The 23,779-nt window shown below is 45.3% G+C and overlaps 1 protein-coding gene across 1 annotated transcript in view; it reads right to left on the bottom strand.

Moving 5' to 3' along the window:
* Window positions 1-3,297, bottom strand: part of HTR7 (5-hydroxytryptamine receptor 7) — a 45,428-nt gene extending 42,131 nt beyond the window's left edge. The window contains exon 1 of the mRNA XM_063131620.1: window positions 2,798-3,297. Coding sequence (XP_062987690.1) covers window positions 2,798-3,297 — 500 coding nt within the window. The remainder of the gene's footprint in view (window positions 1-2,797) is intronic.
* Between the last annotated feature and the right edge of the window lie 20,482 nt (window positions 3,298-23,779).

Here is a 23,779-nt window from a genome sequence, read left to right as displayed (position 1 = left end):
GGCTAGCTATATTGATGTGGGCTACCGCAGGAGGCTTCAGGGATGAGGAATCAAGATACCTGACACTTGTAAGGTGGCTGGAGGCGGGGGTGGGGGGATAGGGAAGGAAGAGGAGACCACAGGGACAATCAGCTGAAGAGGAATAGAGTAATGTGACTGGCTGTTTATTTTTAGTTATTTATTTAAAATATTTCTTGGCCACCTTTCAAAGCAGAAGCCCTCCTAAGATGGCTTACAGCAATGCAGTGTTGCACTGTGCAGACCCTGGAGGAGAAATTAAATGTGCAGGTGGGGAGAGAGAGCAAGAGAGCAATGTGGGCCTCCATTGGGAAATTTGACAGCACTGAGAGCATCACTCTTTCAATAGCGAATAAAAGATTCTTCCCAACCCAAGGACCAAAGGAGCTGATTAGAATTTGCCTATGTGGTGACTTGATTAATGACTGATGAAGGCTTGCTTGGATAGCCGGGAGAAGAAGGCCCAAATTTGAGTCTGGTTCTCAACATGGGCACTTGGCCGGGGGTGGAGAGAAGAGAGCCCCCCACCCCTGGCCAGGGAAAGGCATCCAAGTGACCTGCCAACAGCCAAAATGGTTCCTGCTAGAGAAATAATGGTTCAGATAAACACCATCATGTGCTGGCGGGGGCTGTAAGCTTGCCTCCATAAGCTGCCTCCTTCCAATGGGTCCACTAACCAGGTCCCTGCAGCGTATGGTCCCTTTCAGTGTGAAAGGGGGGAAATAACAGGTACAGATGTACACAGGTAAAACACCTCTGTGGGAATGGAAGTGACTATAAAGGAAACTTGCATGCATCGAGCCAACCTATGAGTTTAAAGTCTTCTCTTACTAACAGTATTGTGAATTCAACAGAATGCCATTCAGATGAACACTCTGACGCTAGAAAATGGGAGCACAGAGACAGTTTCCAATGCTAAAACATTCATTTTCCCTATTTTTAAAAAACAGCAAACCTCCCTTTGCTACCTTCATTTCTTCTTTTCCCTCACCCACTGTCTTCCTCATTGTCAAATCTTAGTTTGCAGTATCTAGGAATGAAAGGAAGGACCCATTGTTTTTCTTAGGAATCCATATACATTGGATACTATAAATAAAAAACAACTATACACATGTGTATGTCCTAGATCTCACACTATTGGTATTAGATTGGACCTAATAGAAAGTGTTAGGTACGGGAAGAGGATAATCTGGAAGATTTTTATCATTAGAAAACCCCCAATATATGGTGGGAAATAAAAACAATCATTTTTTTTACATTGTAAGGAGGCATTTTCTGGAACTGTTGCAATTAATTGATGGTAAACGGCTAAAACAGGCTTTCAAATATTTCTCATGACCGCAGTGTCCTTCTCAAAAGTAATCGGTGCCCCCAGAGGAAAAGTTATTTGCAAACATGACATTAAAGAATTTTAATGCTGATCTACTAGCATACTTAACTATCTTGCCAGCAAGTGTAATATTTTGCTTCTGTATAAATGAAACGTCTAATTGCACCATGTGCAGAATTAGACGTGTTTAGACCTGTTGATTTCCATGGACTCGGAGATGTTTAACTCTGCATAGAAACATGGTTGGCAGTCCTCCAACACAGGAAGAAGTTTAGCATATCATTATACAGAGTTCCTGCACACATCAGCTACAGATCAGTAGAGTTCCCCCCCCCCCCAGCCCTTTTCTTCATATCATTCATCCTTCCATTGCCTGACTTTTACATAGCGCCCAGTCTTTTTCCTCCTCAAGCAAAAAATAAGCAACGCAAAAGAGACCCCTGCTGGAATTGTTATGGAACTTGCTTCTCAGAGTCAGTCAAACAATTTACTACTCCATTCAAACTTCAGAGGATGCTTCGTGTAGGTTTCGTTCTATGTGCGTAACTTTCTCTTAGCATCTCAATATCATAATTAGTGCACATGACTCGCTGCAGGCAACTAAAATGAAGGGGGGAGTTGTTTTAATTTCTTAATTTTGCTCACATGTGGAATCTCCAACAATAATGGTCACATATAAATATAAGGCTCCCCATTTCTGGGAACCAAATAAATAACTCTGCAGTGTTGTTCCAAGTCCATAAGCACCATATCCTTTTATTATAGATAAATTAATTCCAAATAATTATCCTATTTTCCCATAACAAAGCTCTCCACACAGACTGAAAAGGAGTGGATATAAAAGCCGTCCTGTTAACTGTGTTAAGGGAGAGGTAGCCCATTTCAAAGTGTCTTTCGAGCCGGTTTCCTGTGCAAGTTACAATGAGTTCAAGGATGCGATTTTGTGTTAATTCAAATAATTTTACAATTGTTAAAACAAATCAGAATCACCACTCTACTGAGAGCATGAGAGGGAAACACCCACTCTCTTGTCATTCTCATTCATGAAGGGCATGGAGTAGGCTAACTAATCCACTTAAGTAATCCTAAATGTGTACCTTACAATTCTTTGAATTTAGCCCATATTCCCAAGTGGCCTGTTTAGCTTCCGCCAAACTAACTTCCATGACCCTCCCCACACAAAATTGAAGTTTGAGAGCCAAATTTACACTTACACACACACAAAGAGAGAGAGAGAGATCGTGTGAGCTGCCTGCCCTGAAAAGCACAGCGTCCAAAGAGCCACAACTGACACGGTAGTCGCCGCCTGAGGAATGCCGCACGTGTGAACGCAACCCTCTGCAGCTCCCTCCCGGGCGGCGAGATTAAGACCCAGCCCGCCAGCAGCCCCTAGGCCGACTTGACATGACACACACGGTAAGTTTGGTCTCGGTGTTGGCGTTTCCTTACCTGTCGATGCTGATCACGCAGAGGGTCATGATGGAGGCGGTGCAGCACATCACGTCCATGGCGATGAAGACATTACAGAAGACGCTGCCGAAGATCCACTCGCCGCCGATGAGGTCGGTGACGCTGACGAAGGGCATGACGGCCACGGCCACCGACAGGTCGGCCAGCGCCAGCGAGACGATGAGATAGTTGGAGGGCTGCCGGAGTTTCTTGACGAAGCAGACCGAGATCACCACCAGGCAGTTGCCGGCGATGGTGAGCAAGGTGATAAGCGACAGGATGGCCCCGATCACCACTTTCTCCACGTTGCCGTAGCTCAGGATTTGCTCGCCGCACTGCGTGTCGTTGCCCGCGTCGCCAAAGCCCGGGCTGATCGCGCTGGGGCTGCTGCTGCTGCTGCTCCCGTCGCCGCCGCCGCCCCCACCAGGGCTGGCCGTGACCCCTTGCAACAGCTTCCCGCCTATCCCTAAGCGGGGCGGATTCAAGGAGCCAGAAATCATCCTCACGCCGCCGCCACCGCCCAGCTGCCGGGGAACCTCCGGCGCGAAGGAGCGCAGGGGGCAGCAGCCGCTGGTGCCGTAGAAGTCGAGGACCATATTGAGGAGGGCTGCCCAGGCAGCCAGCCGCCAGCCCCCCGCGTGCCCGCCTCTCCCGGCAGCGGCCGCGGCTCCCAGCGCTCCGGTGGCGTCCGTGGGCTCCTCCTGCCCCAGCAGGGCGCCCCTTCCGTAGCCTGAGCCGCGAGCTCCCCTTGGCTTAGGATCGAGCGCTCCCCGGGCAGGTGCCGCCACTTGCCAGCCGCCCAGGACTCTAGCATCGCCCGCTCGGCTCCCTCGGACTGCCCGCGGGACCGCAGGAGATCCGCCTCTGCAGGGAGCAGTGCGAGCCCGGCGGCAGCGCAGCCCATTTGCCCTCCCGCCGACTGGCCATGCTGGCCCAAAGAGGCTGCCACGGCGCGAGCCCACCAGCGCGTGGCTGAACTCCGCGGCCGGCGGCGGCTGTAGCCCCGCGTCGCCTCGGAGGCTCCCGAAGTTTGAGTTGAGCAGCGCGCGGCGTCCCTCGTCCTGCTGGCTGCGTGCGCCGCTCTCGTCCCCCGCCCTCACGCGCCGTTCTCGACGGAGAGCACCGGCGGAAGGATTGGAGGCGTGGTGCGCTAGTCCAGGGGTGGGGCGCTCTTGCGAAGCCGGGCCTTGTCGCCGCCGCCAGCCCGTCCGCCCCACTCTGGCTGAGTTCTAACGACACGCTAATCAACCGGGGGTGGGGGGCCTAATAGGAACAGAATGGGAAACAACCGTGGATTAGTGTGTGGTCCGAACTCAGCCTTTATCTGGCGGGTGGAGGTCCACCCGCGAAACACGTGCGCTGGGTGAAGACGGCTTTTCCTTCGCCACTGGCGAGGGGCATTTATGGCCACCGTTCGTCCGTTGCTCCCTCCAATTCCGAGTGAATAGGCTGGATTCCGATGTTCGTCGAACGGACATCTCATTCATTTCAATGAGTCTGCTCTAAGCAGGGCTTAACATTAGATACAATCCACCGTGCCTGTGTGGTGTAGTGGTTAGAATGTTGTACTGGAGATCCGGTTCTAGTTCCCTCTGGGCCATGGAAACCCACTGGGTGACTTTGGGCCAGTCAGACTTCTCAGCCCAACCTACCTCACAGGGTTGTTATGAGGATAAAATGGAAAGGAGGGGGATTATGTACTCAGACTTGGGTTCCCTGGAGGAAAAAAGGCGGGATATTAAATAAATAAATCCATTTAGCTTTAAAAGTACTTCCCAATCACTGGATTCAAATCCATTTACACAAACATTGAGAAGCAGAGGGACATACTAAAACAAATGACAGTACTTGCTCATAGGGAAACAGGATATTAATTGCCCATAGGGAAACATAGGATAGTACTTGCCCATAGGGAAAATATACCTCCCCATAGGAAAACCATGCCTGCCCTTAGGGAAACATAGAACAGGTGAGCAAAGCTGGCTGGAGAAGTGCCCAGCAAGTGAGTGGGGAGTCTTTTGGTTTCTATCCTTTTTACAATTAGAAACACTTATATATATATATATATATATATATATTCAAAGGATCACACAAACTTTAGAGAGAAGTTATCAGTGTGATTATATTGTAATGCAGGGAGATGAGACTTATACCTTCACACTGGTGTTCCTCTTTCCAGAAGAGGAACATGTTAGTGTTTTCACATTTTCAAAGTGATGTCAAGTAATTTAAGAATTGGTATTATAACCATGGTAGCAAATATTAAAATATTTTTTGACAAGAGCACTTTATTAAAAACATGGGCAGTCTTGCAAGTCTGAAGTTAAGAAATGGCGTAGATCACTTTGTAGAGGGGGATGAGCTGTGTGAAGCTAAAAAAGTGGGCTACAAATGCAGCCAGCCATGAAAATCAAACACATTTTTAGAAAGGCAATGAAATCCTTTTACGCTGGAGGCACACAAGGCCCTTCAGGTACACTACTACAGTTTTTGAGTTTGGGCCAAGAAAAAGAAAAACTGGGCACTCCACAGTAGGCTCTAATTGGATACTTCAGGAGAAGGTGTTCTATGACAATATGTTGTATTATGACATAAGATGCAGAGAAAGAGTATATGTATATAGTACATCTATGGTTACTATTACCCTTGTCATTTACTGCTGATCCACCCAGGCCTTCAGAGAGCACAAGCAGAGCGCACTCGGAGGAGAGGGAGGATTTATTTATTTATTATTGCATTTATATCCAGCCTTTTTTCCTCCAAGGAACCCAAGGCGGCATACATAACCCTTCTCCTCTCCATTTTATCCTCACAAAAACCCTGTGAGGGAGGTTGGGCTGAGAGTCTGTGACTGGCCCAAAGTCACCCAGTGGGTTCCCATGGCCAAGTGGGGACTAGAACCCGGAGGGCCCAACTCCTAGTCCAACACTTTAGCCACTACGCCACACTGGTGGAGGAGGTAGAGGTGGAAGAGTCTTTGGGGGATGTCTTCCCTCCAGTCTCAGAGGGGAAACAGCTGCCACAACCTGAAGATGAGGCATCCGATATGGAAACAGATGTGCCAGGTAATCTCGGGGGCTTTTAGTAAGTACCCACTATCAACAACATTGTACCTTTAACACCATTGCTACTTGTGGTTGTTACCTAGATGCTCGCGACATCTGTAGGTATGTTGGAACCCTCTGAGGCATAGGTGTTGACCCTTAGGCCTACAAGCCAAATCTGAACCTCCTGAAGTCCCCATCTGGCCCTCTGGGATTTCCCAGAGGGCCGTGCCCCCAAGGTTTCCCAGCTTTTGCTTTGTTTTTCCCCCAGTCTAAATGCCTCTGCAAATGTTTTGTTTCTGGCAGTAAGAGATTTAAGCTAAAATATGCTGGTATTTTTGGCCCCACTCACCACTGGAATGTGACCCAGGAGAACATCTCTGAAATGGAATTCAGCCCTTGAACTGAAAGAAGTTAAAGGCCCCTGCTCTAAGGTCAGGATGCGACCCATTTGGGAGTCCCAGGCACTAGCTGAAGATCAATGTGACCGGGAATTGGAGATGAAGGGAAAAAAGGGCCGAAGACTGACGATTGAAGGGAATAATGAAACGGAGACAACAGAGAAGTGGTGAAGCTATAAATAACAAAGAGTCCTCCAGCTCAATGGGCTGAGAGCATTTTCAGAAGCGAAGCTTCTTACATTTCCTTTGAGCAGTGCTAGGAGTGTGAGAAAAAAGGAAGTGGGATGGCTTCATTTCAAATTAGGCCAAGCTCAGTGACATCCGATGAAAAGAAATGGAATCGATGAAAAGAAATGGAATTGTTTTAGGTCAGGCTAAAAAGAAGCGCCCAACCCCACATCCAGGCTTTTACGCCCAGCCCTCCTATTTATATGAATGTGTGATCATTGGTAAAGCAGAACAGAAAGTGGAAAGGAGTGCAATTAAAATGTGTGTTTTAGCCATCGTAGGCTTTACATTTGAATTGCAAATCAGTGTAAAGTGTGAAACTGCTCCGAGGACCTGCTTGGGCCAAAGTTCAGACCTGGAACTTCTGGAGTGAAGGGGAAGAAAACATGCAGAAAGCCTTTTTCACACCCCTGAGTAGTAGCTGCAACCAACCATCTCATATACCTTGGATTAAGGCTAAAACATATTTCACTTCAAAAACCATTTAATTATATTTTATTTACATTATTTATTTACTTATTTTAAAGGCTTAAATGCTACCGTATACCCATGTCCTCAAGGTGGCGTATGACAAACCTTTAGGCCAATGTTCCAATAAAAATGCCCAACGCAAGGCACACAATTTTTTTAAAAAAATCATTGGGGTTGCTGTTAGATCTGATTCTATTTCCTACTGCATAGCAGGGAAGCTTTTTGTATTGTTGTTTTTATATTAGGAAGCACCACTTATCCGCCTAAACCTTCTCCTCATCTTTCATTCTCTCTCACTGTCAATGATGTTACGCTTACTCCGGTCAAGGAAGCTCGTAGTCTTGGCTTCATATTTGACTCATCGCTCTCCTTTATTCCTCATATTGAGGCAGTAGCTAAATCCTGTCGTTTTTTCCTGTATAATATTGCCAGGATTCGATCATTTCTGTCTATCTCTTCTGCCAAGACGCTTGCACTGACCAGGATGCACTGGTTATTTCTCGGTTGGACTACTGCAACCTTCTTCTCTCTGGCCTTCCTTCTTCTCACATCAGTCCACTGGTTTCTGTCCACCACTCTGCCGCTAAGATCATCTTCCTGGCTCACCACTTTGACCATGTTACTCCACTTCTGAAATCTCTTCATTGGCTTCCAATTCACTTCAGAATCCAATATAAACATCTCCTGTCGACCTTCAAAGCTTTTCACAGTCTAGCTCCTTCCTATCTCTCCTCTCTCATCTCACACTATTGCCCCGCTTGTCCTCTTCGCTCCTCTGATGCCATGTTTCTCGCCTGCCCAAGGGTCTCTACTTCCCTTGCTCGGCTTCGTCCATTTTCCTCTGCTGCCCCTTACGCCTGGAACGCTCTTCCAGAACATCTGAGATCCACAAGTTCAATCGCAGCTTTTAAAGCTCAGCTAAAAACTTTTCTTTTTCCTAAAGCTTTTAAAACTTGATGTTGTTTGGACTTTACACTGTTAGTTTTACCCTACCCTGTGCCTGTTTACCCTACCCTGTGCCTGTTTACATTCTCTTCCCCTCCTTATTGCTTTACTATGATTTATTAGATTGTAAGCCTATGCGGCAGGGTCTTGCAATTTACTGTTTCACTCTGTACAGCACCATGTACATTGATGGTGCTATATAAATAAATAATAATAATAATAAAGGAACAGTGGGGTAACTTCCAGATCAGTCTCAAAGTGCTCTAAAAAGGGTAATGTTCTATCTACCTTCACCTGAATATCTCCCTTTTAGGACATGGAAACTGCACAATTCATAAGCATTGTATTTCTGAAAATCTGATTTGGCATCTGTGTTTGTGTGAATCTGTGTGAGGGAGAGAATGGAAAGGGAATCTCTAAAATGATGAAGAGCTGAACGTTACATGAGTATATGGGGACTCAGACTGTGCCTCCTACATCGTTTCACAGCAGGAAGACACTTCAATGAAACGTATTTATTTGCCATCTTAAAGATGATAGCATACTTCAATTGGAATGAGGTGTGGGATTTCACAGGCCCAGGAGCCCTACACTACATTGGGTAATTTGCATAAAATCGTGTATTTCTGCAATGTTTCTAACATTTCATTTAAATTGATCTGTCCACCATCTAACGGCTGATTTCTCCGGTACCAACTTTTTTCCGTTTTTATTTCATGTAACAGGTACATTTTTATCTGTGCTACTAGATTTTATTGAAGGTTGCCATTGTTTTGGAGTTGATGGGACAACCAATGCCGGTTTCCCCTGCACATGCCTTGAACAGGGAGAAACTGCCCAGGATGCAGGGGGAGAAATCTGTGCAAAGAAAGTTGTAAAATGGAAGCCAAGAAGGGCTTATGTGCAACATTATGCTAGTGGAAAAATTACAAGTGTTGGTGCTGTTCTGCTAGCAGTTGAACATCCATTAGCAGGAGAACTAGCACAAAAAAGCAGACTCAATACCTAAAGAAGTCATAATGTGTTGTGCAATGCCTTGTACAATGTTGTGTGGAACAACTTGTGTGGTTGTGCCCTGGACAGTTCGTCAAATTGCCTATTGTGCTCAAGGGTTCAAAAAGTTTGCCTATCTCTAGCCCAGTGCATTGCGTGGTCTTTTCTCTACAGCTACATTTTGTTTCAAAGCAAAGTCTTGAATTCTACATTAACAAAAAATGCCCTTTGCTCCTAATTCACGATCCCACCCTGTCTCCAAAACTATAATCAGCATTGCAACCCTTAGGTTTCACAAGGCTTTTGAAGCCGAATAATTTGTTAATATTCCAGAGAGTTGACGAAATCCTTCTCCTGGCTCACAGTTTATAAACTCAGCTGCACTTTACCAGGCTGGAGAAAGGAACAGAAGACTCTTTAATAGTATGGAAAACTGCCCAGTTTTCCCAGAAAGCTGTTCTCTCTCTTATGCCAAATATAACTCCCAGAAGAGAGGGCATTACCAACTCCAACATCAAATCTTCTCTAATGACTGCATACAAACAAGAATTAAATCTACAGGAAGCTACAAGAGTTATTTTGTTGTCTTTCTTTCAACTTCCTAGAAGCACCTCTCAAGAAAGCAGAAAGAATAATGTCCAATAGCCTCTCAACAATGCAATCCTATGCATGTTTGGTTGCAAACATGCATAGTACCATGTACATTGATGGTGCCGTATAAATAAATAATAATAATAAAAATAAATAATAATAAATAAGTCTTACTGGCTCTGATCCTAACTAGCCTTTTGTGAACAGAAGGACTCCATCCATTCAGGGATGGGACCGAGATCCAGCAGAGTATACTGGTGGAAGAAGGGGGCATTTTTGTCAGCCCCCTCCCACTGAAACCCCCCCCCCTTGTTCCAGAGGGTCCCTCAGCCCTCTAGAACAGATTTGGGGGTGGCTGAACCCAAAGACATGTCTCCTCTCTGAGAGGCAAGAGCATGAAGAAGGAGGAAGTGAGGTCAGCAACCTTAAGATTATAAATCTACCATGGGAAGGAAGGTTAGCACAGATCAGAGGACAGTCTCGGAGGCTTGGAGGTCTGCTCTCCATTCCCTTTCCATGCAGAAAACATCAGCATTTCCCTTTTCTCTTTAAAGCTAGATGAACCGCCCAGAGAGCTTTTGTGAACCGCCCAGAGAGCTTCAGCTATTGGGCGGTATAAAAATGTAATAAATAAATAAATAAATGAGTTGCACCAATACTTTCAACACACAAACACACACACACCCATTCTAAAAGGTTGAAATGCCTTTCTTAAGCTTTAAAGCTCCATCACACCTACCCATTTGTCCTGGTTTTCCCTCGAATTATCCCATAGTGTATGAAAGTTGTTGTTGTTGAGCTCCATCACACCAGCCTCTGCGTCTCTGCCCTGCTCTGGCGTGCGCCCCAGAAGGACTGGGCTGGGCTCCACAGCGCTCACTTGGGGGCTGCCACTGGAGGCCCTGTTCCTCGCCCTCCTGCTCCGGCGTGTGGCCCAGGAGGGCTGGGCCTGCTCTGGGCTCTGTGGCGCTCACTTGGGGGCTGCCAAGGGAGGTGGCTCTGCTCCTTGTCATCCTTCCGTGCCCCCAATGGCTGCTCGGATTTCAAGAAGAATCGCACTGTCTGAGGGGCAAAATACGTCGCCAAGAGGGGGGGGGAAGAACCACAATTACAGCAGGACATAGTCAACGTCATCTGAGTCCTTCACCGTGATAACAGACTAAAAGTGAGCATCATGGGAGTCTTTTGCATGAAATTCACCATGAAAGCACACTATCAACCTGATGTGATGGAGCTCTCAGTTACTGACAATTATTGGTTACCTAAAATATGCTGGTGTTTTTTGGTGTTTTAGTCCCACTCCTTTCGCTTCACCCATCCTTGGAAAGCGCCTCCCCCCGTAGGCTCACAGGAATTCCACCCTCAGGAATTAAAAGAGGTTCGAGACCCCTGCCCAAATGTGACCCATACATTCTAATGTAATTGCTACTATCCTTTTCCAGCTCTTTCCCATTCTCTATTTTACCACCTAGGGCATGTTAAAGCAGCAGTCAAAATGAAGCAGCTTCCAGTCTTCCAGCAAAGAGTATTCTGTGGAATGCTGGGATCTCTTTAAATTTCTCATGGGTTCCTCAATGTGATGATCAGGAATGACAGGCCAGCCTACCTGAAAGACGGTTTGCTCACCCCTGTCTGTCTCCCCTTGCAATGCATACGTGCAGAAGAATGTTGGGTGTAGTCTGCAACGCACTCCAACCCATAAAGGGCAGCCAAGGAGACCAAATAGCCAAGGCAAGATTCCATGTGCAAACTGATTTTGTGCACCCTAGAAACATACGGCAGCATACTGAGGTTCCACAGCAAACATGCGCAGCTTCTTTGGCACATGGCCTATTCATTCAGCCTTGACTATTCATTTTAGGCTCCATATAGATCAATGTTGATAAGTTAACTTATATATAATATACACATACACACAGCTCTCTGGCAAGGATTCTCACGCAAGTCTCTGCAGGGTTTCTCTTAGGGGGAATCCGCACGTCATTCTGAGATCGCTTCTAAGCGACCCCAGTGCGGTGTGAAAGTGAGCGTGTAACTTGCCTTTTGAAGAACCGACGAAGAGACGTCTTTACCGCCGCCGCCACCCGCAGACCTCCTCGCCGACCGGCGAGGAGAGCTCGGCTGAAGAAGGCGGGGTGGAGAGCGGAAGAAGCTCTCCACCCCGCCTTCTTCCCCCGAGCTCTCCGTCCCAGCCGGCGAGGAGGGAGTTGGGTGGCGGCGGCGGCGGGAAGGACGTCTCTTTGTCGGCTCTTCAAAAGGCAAGTTACACGCTCGCTTTCACGCCGCACTGGGGTCGCTTAGAAGCAATCTCAGAACGACGTGCGGATTCCCCCTTAGTCCAAGAAAAGAGGGCAAGGGAAGGAGACTAGGGGCTGGCTGCACTTACAAACACATTGCACAATGAATTCACTTTGCAGACACATCAATGTAGAAAAGATTCTCTGGAGATAAGAGACTGACTTCTTAGGGCTCATCTACACCTGCAGCCCTTTTGCAGGTGGGGAGGGATGATCTCGGGAGTTTTCCACTTCCGGGATCATCCCTCAGGGGCCACATGCCAGCGAGTTGTTTTGTAGTCCAGGGCAACATATTATTATTATTATTATTATTATTATTATTATTATTTATTATTATTATTATTATTATTATTATTAATTTAAAAAACAAATCCAACAAACTTAGCTCTGGAAGACACCAAGCACCATCCCAAAGATGGCAAAAATGCTTTCCCCTTTCCCCCCGATGCCTATAGACTTCCCCCTGCAGAGCTCCATGCCCATTTCCCGAGCCCCACTACTCGTGGGGAAGAGGGAAGACACTGGGAGGGAGAGCTACACCACCCGTGGAGCTCAGGATGGTCCCGAGACGGCAGAAAATAATGGGCAAAAAGCAGTCCCAGCTATCCCGGGGGAACTGAGTGCTTATCCCCGGTTCACCCCGGGATCAGCTGTGCGTCATTTGGACGTGCAGGAATGACCTCGTGGCCACCCCGGGATAAATGGCAGGTGTAGATTAGGCCTTAGTTGCCAGGAATGGAGAGGTGACCAGTGTCCTCTCCATCATTTTGATATTATTATTATTATTATTATTATTATTATTATTATTATTATTATTATTTGCAGTTTTCCAATATTCTGTCTAGTCTCAGATGAAAATCTTAACGATTTTGTAGGATTCCACACCCCACCCCATGTGTTCAGTAAGTGTAACCCGTTCTGTCCTCCTCTATTTAATTATTGTTTCAGTTTTTTTACACTCTTTCCTCCTTTCTCCTTTTCTGACAATAAACAGATTCGTTTATACCGTTCCTTTTAAAGTTATGTAAATTCTTGCCATCCTGAGCAATAAAGTGCTCAAAACAATGAAAACCCACAAGCTTCTGCTGTCAGTGGGAGATAGATTGTCTAAATATTTAGCAGTTTTTATGAAAGTTGTAAGTGAATTCTGAAGCTGTGTCATATTTTAGCTTGATATTGATTCCCAGCACGTACTGTTTATTTTTGTTTGACTTGTAGTAGAACTGTTGCAGCTGCTGTCTTCCTTGCTGCCATCTCTGAGTTTTGTGCAAATAAATCTTCATCACTTTGGAGTAGAAGGGAGTGATGAAATGCACTTCTTTGGTACTGTCAAAATACATTTTAACATCCTGACAAATAAATGTGGAATAAAGGTTTTACTGATATAAATACATTCTGACTCAACATGTAGGAATGTGAAATAAAAATATCTTTCTGGATTATTATTATTATTATTATTATTATTATTATTATTATTATTTAAAAAAGCAGGACAAGCCTTGAAAACAAATCCGAAGGGTGGGGGGAATTAACTTTCTAATATATTTATTAAAATATATGTAATGTATATTTATATACATTAAAAACACACATATACACACAATTTATTTTTGTTTATTAAATTTCTATACCACCTGATAGCTTAAGCTCTCTGGCCAGTTCACAAAACAAAACTTAAAATACAACAGCATAATAAAATGTAATATAAAAATATTAAAAAGGCAGCTTAAACTAGAGGGGGGGAAAGAAAGTAAAAGACAGCAGCAGGGTAAGGATCTTAAAACACATGAGGATTTGTTTTTTTTAAGTGGGCAGAACGATCCTATTGTCCCTGGGATAAACATTGCTATAATCTAAGGGTCCCTTGCAGCCACCACTTGGAGCAATCTCAGTCCAAAGACTAAAATACCCGGGATTTACATATAATTTCCAAAATACTTCCAGATAATAGTTTTACACTTTTCAATATTGTAACTTATTGTGCTTTATGAAATCCATACAGGGAACAGGTGAAAAATAAATGCAGGGCCCTGCATTTTTAGTATGTAACCGTTCCGTAAAATAAGGGCATCTCTACATTTCAGAAAAAAAACCATATCCTTTCCAGGGCTGGATCTACACTACTACTTTAAAGCACTTTATAACAGTTTTGACAACTGTATATGGAGTGTGTCCTGGGGCCCAACAGTTGTCAAAACTGTTATAAAGCGCAACAACAACAACAACAACAACAATAATAATAATAATAATAATAATAATAATAATAATAATAATAATTTTATTTGTTACCCGCCTCTCCCTCTGGATCGAGGCAGGGTACAACACAAATCCAAACACCATAAAATACATATAACTAATTAAAACATTTAAAACTAATACATTATTAAAAGCAGCACATTATTAAAAAGGCATCTTTAAAGCGCTTTAAAGCAGTAGTGTAGATCCTGCCCAGGTCTCAGATCTTTTCGTGTTCACAACAGCAGCGGCAACTTGATTTTGAATTGAAAAGGGAATGCAATTGCAGTCTATTCTTTTCAATGAAGCAGTGCCATCTAATGGTGGAATAAATTTGTCATAAATTAGATACTGAATTATCTCTGTGTTTTTAAAACACGGAATTACCAGGGGAAACCGCTGTTGATGACATCTAATCGACCCGCAAACTTCTGTGAGTGGTCAGTCATGAGTGTGCTATAAATCGCTCGTTTAGAGAATCCCTCAAGCTCTAAGGTCAGATAGATACTTGCCATTTCTTCCACAAGGTGTTGAAGCACACCTGTGATTAGTGGTAGTTATGAACTCTCTAGATTGATAAGAACTAGTATAAATACTGGGAGGCTGCCCTGCTTTTGTCTGGTCCAAAGATGTTGGGGATCAAACTGGGAACCTTTGGGTCTGTGTGTAACTGCCCTGTGTTAAATAAAGTGGCCAGTGATGCTTCACCAAAAAAGAGGAAACGCATCACCATAAAAGAGGACATAGCAATTTACACCACAGTTTCATATGCAAATTTATATGTATAGGTGCTAATTTAGAAATAACAATTACAATTTAAATAGAAATGCATTATGTCTCACCATAGTGGAGAACACTGATGAAGCGACCCATGTGCCTGTTTAGTCTGCTGCCCATGGGTTAAGCGTTGATGGCAACTTCAAGGGCCCTGCTGCTCTCCCTCCTGAAGGTTTGACTGTAAATCAGACTTTGGGCTTTGCTAGACCAGGGTTTAGACCGGACTGACACCTGGGCTCGTCCCTGTGCTTCCAAATGATGCACAGGGGATCCCGGGCTCAGGCAGGGGTCAACCCTGCCTGGCCCCGGGGTAACGGGCACCACTTTTGGCCTGGTATTTCTACAGTCCTGGGATGAGCCTGGGACCACGGAAGGTCTAGCCCATTCCGCGGCTTTTCCTGGCTATGCTGCTTACTCATGCGTAGTCGGGAGAAGCTGTGCACGGGGCACGGGGAGAGATTGGAGCCGGGTGGGGGGAGATCAGAGCCAGGAAAATTGGGGGGGGGGAGATCAGGGGCAGGGAGAGTGGGGAGAACAATTTTTTTAAAAAAAAAATACTTGCCTAAGCGCACGAAATTGTTTCTAAAATAAAGGACTATTCTTTGTAAAGTAGGACACCTGGCCATGAGAGCCACTGGACTGCTTATTGCAGCATCTGCTTAGCCACCTTATTATCCTCAGACTCTGGATTGGCCTCATCAATCTAGGCTGATCATTGCATCTTCCTGAGCAGGAAGGATTATAAGATGGCTTCCTGCTCTGGTTGAGCCTTGCTTGAGCAACAAGACCTTACAACACTCTGCTGTGTTCTGGTATTCTTTTGTCATCCCATCTTCTGGCTATCTCCTCTATCCTGCCTCCTGGCCCCTGTCTTGATGGAGGCAGGTCTGTGCCATGAGGCCTCGGGCTCCCAACTTGGCATTCCTTCCTGGCATCTGCATGGGAAGGAGTGCCAATGCAGAGTTGCTGCTACCACCGCTGCACCGAGGAGGGAGAAGGAACAGGGCAGCTGGCTCACCTCCCTCTGACTGCCCTGTTCCTTTCCCCACCCCATTTTTTTAAATCTGTAGATGCAAACCTTTGCATCTACAGATTTAAAAAAATGGGGGGGGGAGAAAGGGGCAGGCAGAGCAAGGTCAGAGGGAGGAGAGCCAGCTGCCCTGTTCCCCACCCCCCCGGTGCTCAGTTTGGCAGCTGTGGTGGCTTCCGGCTGCCGTGTTCCTCTCCTCCCACCCACCCCCTGTTTTTTTAAAAAATATTTATTATTTATCATTTACAGTGCTGCCAGACTTGGAGCTCCCGGTCCACCCCCTTCCCTGTCAGCCCAGCTGACGGTGACCAGTCGGGGCATCATCAGCTGTGGCACACCTCTGCTTAAAAAAAGTCGGGGTAAGTGCCTGACTTTTTTAAAGCAGAGTTTCTGGGGTTGCCCCCTGGATGGCTTCACAATGGCAACTGCGCCCATGCAGATGACCTGCTGCCACTCTGAATCCACCCTGGGGCAAACCCTTCGTCAAGACAAGCCCCTGATTTGTTCTTTCATTCTGACTACTTCGATTCTCCTGACTGCTGACTTTATCCCCTGGCAACTGGTTCACCTCAGACTGGGACCCAGGGCCCAAGAGAGCTGCTGCATGAAAGGCTCTAGCTCAAGCCACTGGCTTTGAGATCCAGAACTAGAATATCTAGATTTAGGTACAACTAGCTCCAACAGAAGAAAAGACAAGAGCTGTGTGATAAACATCTGTGGACAAAGGCCTCAGTGGTCCTGCTAAGTGTATGACATACATGATCTATCCTAGAGCAGTAATAGCTTCAGTGACTCACCATCTGTATATGAAGTGCCAATTAAGGGTGATTTTTGAGTTATGGAGAGCAGAAACCCTCAGCTAACAATAGCATGGGAGAGAGCAGATGTCAAGACAGGGTAGCAAATCACATGTCATCAATAATGGGGCATCCATTATTTTTTTCTCCTGACTGCAAAAGGTCGATTCCAGAGGAACCCAGTAAAGTTTTGCAAAGCACCATGTATGGGAAACTTGGTTCCTGAGAGCATTCCACTCACTTCCTTGCTGGCATGGGATCTTAGCAAAGCCCTGCCTCCCATGTCCCAACAAAGGATGGGGAACTGAAAACAGAACTAAACTTGTCTTTTCCCTGTAGTCTCCAATAGCCCTGGTGAAAATGGGGGCTAGCCATCTCTAGATTGCCAAAAGTTCCCAAGCCACAAAATGCTTCCTTCCAGAAACTGAAAGGGGAATGAAATTAAAATATGGGTTAACACAAAGAAGGAACAGGCACTTTCCATCTAGGCTAGGCTTCCCCAACCTGGTGCCTGCCATATGTTTTGGACTTTAAGTCCCATCAGCCCCAGCCAGCCATGGTCTATGGTCAGGAATTCTGAGAGTTGAACCCCAAAATATCTGGAGGGCATAAGGCTGATCTAGATATTATCTGTTTTTCTCTCCTTTTTTCTATAATTGATGAATTAAATGTAACTTAAAGGTTTGAGAATTCATACAAGCAGGAACTGGCCCAATAGGATCTTCTTTTGTCAGTGTCGATGCCAGCTTGTATCACCAACTTCTTCAATGTTTCTGGCTAAATATTGACTAGGGTGATCTCTACTTTAAGGGGGGAAACCGACACCTTACCAGGGTTTCTTCTGGAGTCTTTCCACATTTACTATGGGCCTCTTTAGACAATGACCATGTGCTTTCGAACTGAAAATTTCCCTTCTCAGCAATGCTATTAAGTTCAATGAAACAGTGGTATCTAGTAGTGGAATTATAGTGCTATGCCAGCTTTACACACTGGGGACATCCGATGTTTATTTTAAATAATGCATTATCTCAGTTTTTTAAAAAACTGAGATTACCAGGGAAAAGTTAAGGAGACGTACCGGAAGTTGACAGCATCATGTAAAGGACCCGCGAATTTCCATGAGTGGCCAATCACAAGCATGTAATACATCACTCATGTAGAGAAGGTCAGGGTTCACATATCACATTAAGCCATAGTTGGTTTCAGTCTGAACCCAGCACAGATGATTTTCCCAAACAAGATACCTTGAGAAGCCATGGCTTGTAGCAGGGTTGTTGAGGATAGCTTGTTCTCAGGGAGGCTTGTCGTGAAAGGAAATTGACATTGCAACACCACACATAGCTGACAGCTATATCTGTGCTCTTGCACACTTGCAAAACACCAGGTAGGGATGCAACCCCATTTGTGCACTTACAAGGCAATGAAAAAGGGGGGAAATGGTGAATGAAGTAAGTGCTCAGTAAAGGGGTAGCAATCAGAGGGAGGAGGACGGGAAAATTTTCTGCCACAGGGTTGAAAAGAAAAGATGGGTTGCCATGCAAAGGACACTGGTATATGTGCAGGCAGTGGGCTGAAGGACTGAGGGGAAAGAAGCCACACCAAGCCATCACACAGTGTATCATCTGAGTTGTTCAGCAACTAAATAACCCACCGTGGCTTATTCTTAGGGTGGCTTAGTGTGACGTGTGAACCCACCTGTTATATAAAGCAGCCTTCCCCAATTTGGTGCTTCCCCCAACCTGGTGCCCTCCAGATTTGTTGAACTATAGCTCTCTGGCTGGGGCATTCTGGGAATTGTAGTCCAACACACCTGGAGGGCATCAAGATGGGGAAGACTGCTGTAAATAAATCTAGTAGAGGGTTCTAGCAATGGTGATAATCATGGCCACCATGGCAATGGCCTGAAATATTCACTCTAGAATACCTGCATGCAAAGCATACACCCAGTGCCTTCTTGGAGGTGCTGTCCCACATGCCCTACTCCAAGAAACTCTGCTAGAATTTGGGTTCCCTATCATCCTTTTTTTTTCCTTTAAAGACTAACTCTGCCGCCATGGATGGTGTACAAGATCTGCTGCCTGCAGTAAGGTCACCTCTGCAGGAGAGGAGAGAAGTCAAAAGGGAAGAGTGCCTACCAAGTATGGGAAGTAGAAAACAGGGGGAAAACCTGCAGAATGGAGATGTGGTCTTAGATTCTGTTTCAAGACACTTGAGCAGCTGCCAAGATGAAGTCTTGGTCATCCACCCACGGTTTGTCCTGTTGGGCCACACAAAAAGCCAGTGTGGTGTAGTGGTTAGAGTATTGGACTAGGATTGTGGAGAACATGAAGCTCACTAGGTGACTTTGGGCCAGTCACTGACTCTCAGCCTATCCTACCTCATTGGTTTGTGAGGATAAAATAGAGAGGAGCAGGTCATGTTCACCTCTTGGATCCTTGGAGAAAAGGCAGGATATTAAATAAATACATACATAAATTCTGAACTGATGATTCATGACACAGAAATACTAAATTGGTATCCTTTCCATATCCAAAGCTTAGGTATAAGCTAAAAAGAAGAGGACAAGCTATTTGCCCATAGTTATCAATAAACCTTTACAATATATGTAGAGAAGCCATCGACCACATGCAACCCTTGTCCCTCTCTAGGAGACCTGCAGAATCCCTGGGGTGCCTCCCCATAAGTTGGGTGGCAGAAAACTGATCCTAATTAGGAACGGTGGGGGTGGGGGTGGGGCAGACGCTTTAACCTTCCCCCTCCCAAACAGTCTTGAGCAGAATCGCAGCGTGGGGGGGGGGAGGTGTTGTCGCACTGAGAGACACATACAGCCCCTGAGTTGCTGTCCAGTACCCCATGCAGCCCTTATTGTGAAAACATTCAGAATATGGACCCCAAGAAAATCAAGATGAGTTCTGTCCTTACTATTTTCAGCTTGTGTTTTTAGATGTATTTCTACCAAGCAATTAATACACAGTCATCCGATTGGCAAATTTCATGGTGTTAGCTATATGACTATGCAAGTTCAGAATGATAAACTGGCTGCTCAGCTACCTTGAAATTGGAAAATTGGCCAGAATTTATTTATGCTCTCTTAATCTGAACAGGGTGTCCAGATATAAAAGTCTTAGAGGCACTGTGAATTAGTACAAATATATACAAAGAAAGGATGATGATGATTGTAGATGTTAATAACAAACTCATTTTCCTAGTACCAATCTTTATCTAGCCAAACATCACCATCCATGCACAAGAAGGCGATTTGAACAGAAATTATTATTATTATTATTATTATTATTATTATTATTATTATTATTATTTATTTATATAGCACCATCAATGTACATGGTGCTGTACAGAGTAAAACAGTAAATAGCAAGGCCCTGCCGCATAGGCTTACATTCTAATAAAATCATAATAAAACAATGAGGGGAAGAGAATGCCAACAGGCACAGGGTAGGGTAAGCAGGCACAGGGTAGGGTAAAACTAACAGTATAAAGGTTTAGGAAAAGTATGGGACCCAAAACAGCCCTATAGGAATTGAACACACTCAGTAAGCTATAAAATGCTGAGTATCTGAGCGTAGGAGCATGGGGACAGGAATGGGATATCCTGGAAAGGGGCTTGGTTACCTGGCCAGGACCCTGAACAGGAGTACTCCTCATGGCAATATTTTGTTTCAGGTCCCACTACTACTACTACTACTAAACATTTTTATAATTCTTTTTGAGTGTTCAAAGCAATGTACATACATTGGCTGGGTTCACACAACACACTAACCCCTCACTCAGAGGTTGAGTGTGGGTTATTGTTGAACTGTGGGTTAGCGTATTGCCCGAATCCAGGACATTTTACCCACAGTGACTTCTTAACCATGCAGTGTGGCTTATTTTTCTCAAACAAGCCACCTTGAGAACCATGGTTTATTGTTGGATTGTTCAGGGTGGTCAAAAAGCCACCCTGTGGAAAATATCCTGGGTTCGCGCAACACGCTAACCCATGGTTTAACAACAATCCATACTCAACCACTGAGTGTGGGTTAGCATGTTGTGTGAACCCAGCCAATATCTCAGTAGTAGAAAATACTGAATTGTCATGAGATTTTTTTTAATACTTTAAGCCAATGTTGGGTGGTGTGCTCCTTTCCAAGAGAGGCCAAGCCCTGACTCCCTGATCTCCTGGCCTACTCATCACAAACAACGTGGTCTTTCCCTGAATTGGGTTTAGTTTTTATCATCATAGAATCATAGAATCATAGAATAGCAGAGTTGGAAGGGGCCTACAAGGCCATCGAGTCCAACCCCCTGCTCAATGCAGGAATCCACCCTAAAGCATCCCTGACAGATGCTTGTCCAGCTGCCTCTTGAATGCCTCTAGTGTGGGAGAGCCCACAACCTCCCTAGGTAGCTGATTCCAGTGTCACACTGCTCTAACAGTCAGGAAGTTTTTCCTGATGTCCAGCCGGAATCTGGCTTCCTTTAACTTGAGCCCGTTATTCCGTGTCCTGCACTCTGGGAGGATCGAGAAGAGATCCTGGCCCTCCTCTGTGTGACAACCTTTTAAGTATTTGAAGAGTGCTATCAGGTCTCCCCTCAATCTTCTCTTCTCCAGGCTAAACATGCCCAGTTCTTTCAGTCTCTCTTCATAGGGCTTTGCTTCTAGACCTCTGATCATCCTGGTTGCCCTCTTCTGAACACGCTCCAGCTTGTCTGCGTCCTTCTTGAATTGTGGAGCCCAGAACTGGACGCAATACTCTAGATGAGGCCTAACCAGGGCCGAATAGAGAGGCCCTCATCCAGCCCATCCCTGCTTTTAGCCCTCATCCAGCCCATCACTGCTTTCAGGTTCCTGTTCAGCAATTTTACTTCCTCACTAGGGTTTGAAGAAAATGGGAGATATAACTGGGTGTCATTTAACCTAAATCCTTTTGTGGCTATAACTAGTACCCTATTTCTTCGATTCTAAGACACACTTTTTTCCCATATAAACATCTCTAAAAATGGGCTGCGTCTTAGAATCGTCGGTGTGTCTTAGGGTGTTTTTTTCTGTTGGTGGTACTGAAATTAGTGTGCGTCTTACAATCGATGGCATCTTACAATCGAAGAAATATGGTAGATTCATGTAGATTTGGAAGAAATGGGAAGGTGCTTTACACATCCTTAAGAGAGATGCTCTCTTTATTACTCAAAACACATCTAAACATATACCTAAGCCCTGTCACTGGAAGTAGGTTTCAGGAGTAAGTCGACCCTTCATTTTATTAACCCTTATAACAGCCTTGTGAGTTTGGCTGTTATAATTTCTAAATTATAGATTCAGAGTAAAAGCAGCCCCCTCGCCACAAAATATATTTATTCAGCATATCCAAGGCTGCTCAGCAAGTGACTCCATGATCAGGGTTTGAACTCCGAAGCCAACACGAAACCTTACCGGCTCTGAAATACGCTGTTTAAACCATAAGATGAAATCATCTGTGGGGAGAGAAACTCTGTGAGCCACCAGTGAATGTGTCGTGCTGGAGAAGAGATAATAGTTTGTATTGCATTTCTGGGTTTTATTTAGGGGTGGGCGGGGTGGGGAAGAGCTTTTCTGCTCTGAAAATCAGTCTCAATCATGGTCAAGAATGTGTTGCAGGGAAACAAGTTGTCTGCTCTTCCCAAAGGCAAAGGCACCATCTGAGCTTTTGTTTTGTTTGCATGGGCTGCAGCAACACAGACGAGGAAAGCTGCTACTAAATCTTTTCCCCTGAGATAGAGAGAGAAATAGAGAAAATGTAGCCAGGTCACAAGAAATGATTAGTAAGATGCCCAAACGATTAGTAGAATCATAGAATAGTAGAGTTGGAAGGGGCCTATAAGGCCATCGAGTCCAACCCCCTGCTCAATGCAGGAATCCACCTTAAAGCATCCCTGACAGATGGCTGTCCAGCTGCCTCTTGAATGCCTCTAATGTGGGAAAGGAAGGAAGGAAGGAAGGAAGGAAGGAAGGAAGGAAGGAAGAAAGAAAGAAAGAAAGAAAGAAAGAAAGAAAGAAAGAAAGACTGACTGACTCATGGAAAATACTTCCAGTAAAGAGGTCAGAAATAGGACAGCTCCAATTTTGAAATACTGGGACCATTGCCATTTTATTGTAGCAGCTGGACAGTGCCAGTAAACTGGGGATGGACTTTAATGCCAGATGTTGGTTCCTGTAAAACTTGCCTCAGGAAAACAAGCAGATAAATATTTAGCAGTAGAAACTTGCTTTATGTCCCCGCAAGGTATGGCACAGGGCTGGGCCAGTTTGCCGTTAGACAGAATGAAGGAGCCACCTCAGGGAGCAGCAGCGAGGTGTTGGAGGACAGAGTTGTATGTGCCACATGGCTTGAGTTGCCTCCTAAACTAACCTGTTCCACTTCAGGTGTTGTGGAGGATGCAGTCCCATTGACAGTATTGAAGTAAGGGTCCACTACCAGTCTGGTTGGCTTTTGTATGTAGAAGCCATTTTGTCCTTTGGCTCAGGCAGCAAAATGAGTGTGGCATCTCCATGGGCTCTTATGGAAGTCACCATGGAATGAAGACCGAGCACAGAAATAATGACACTGTGTTTTATACATGAGCTCAGACAGATGTTCTTTCAAAATCAGTTTTTTTTTCTAGCTCTCTGGATGCTTACTGTTACTGTGGGGTTGGTGCAGTAGGGCTACGAAACACCTGTGGTTTTTAGAGTGGTTTGTGGGTGACTGTGGTAGGAAATGGACTTTATTCAAAAGCCAAACGGCAGGAACCATCTGAGGCAGTCTTTCTCAAACTGGGGCCCTCCAGATGTGTTGGGCTGCAACTACCCCTCGCCAGCCATGCTGGACGGGTACGATGGGAGATGCAGCCCAATGCATCTGGAGGGCCCCAGGCTGGGGGAAGCTGATCTCCGGCATGTCCAAGGATGCCTAAGTTCATGCAGGGAACCGGCCAGGCCTATGCATGCATGAACTGAGCATACCATAGATAGAACAGTCTCCAAACTGGAGGGGAAAGTCAGTCATATCCTTTAGGAAAGCTTCCCACTTCTGATGATTGTCTCATTGCAGACCCCTTAACTAGCCTCCAAAGAAACTCCAGGCAGTGTTCAAATTATAGGGGAGCCCCATTCCTACCCTTTCGTCCTGGCTGCCTCTGCTACCTTTTAGAGGAGCAGGA

This window comes from Elgaria multicarinata, chromosome 8 (assembly GCF_023053635.1).
Source record: "Elgaria multicarinata webbii isolate HBS135686 ecotype San Diego chromosome 8, rElgMul1.1.pri, whole genome shotgun sequence".
In the NCBI taxonomy this organism is placed as follows: Eukaryota; Metazoa; Chordata; class Lepidosauria; order Squamata; family Anguidae; genus Elgaria; species Elgaria multicarinata.
This window is presented reverse-complemented; position numbering and strand designations above follow the sequence as displayed.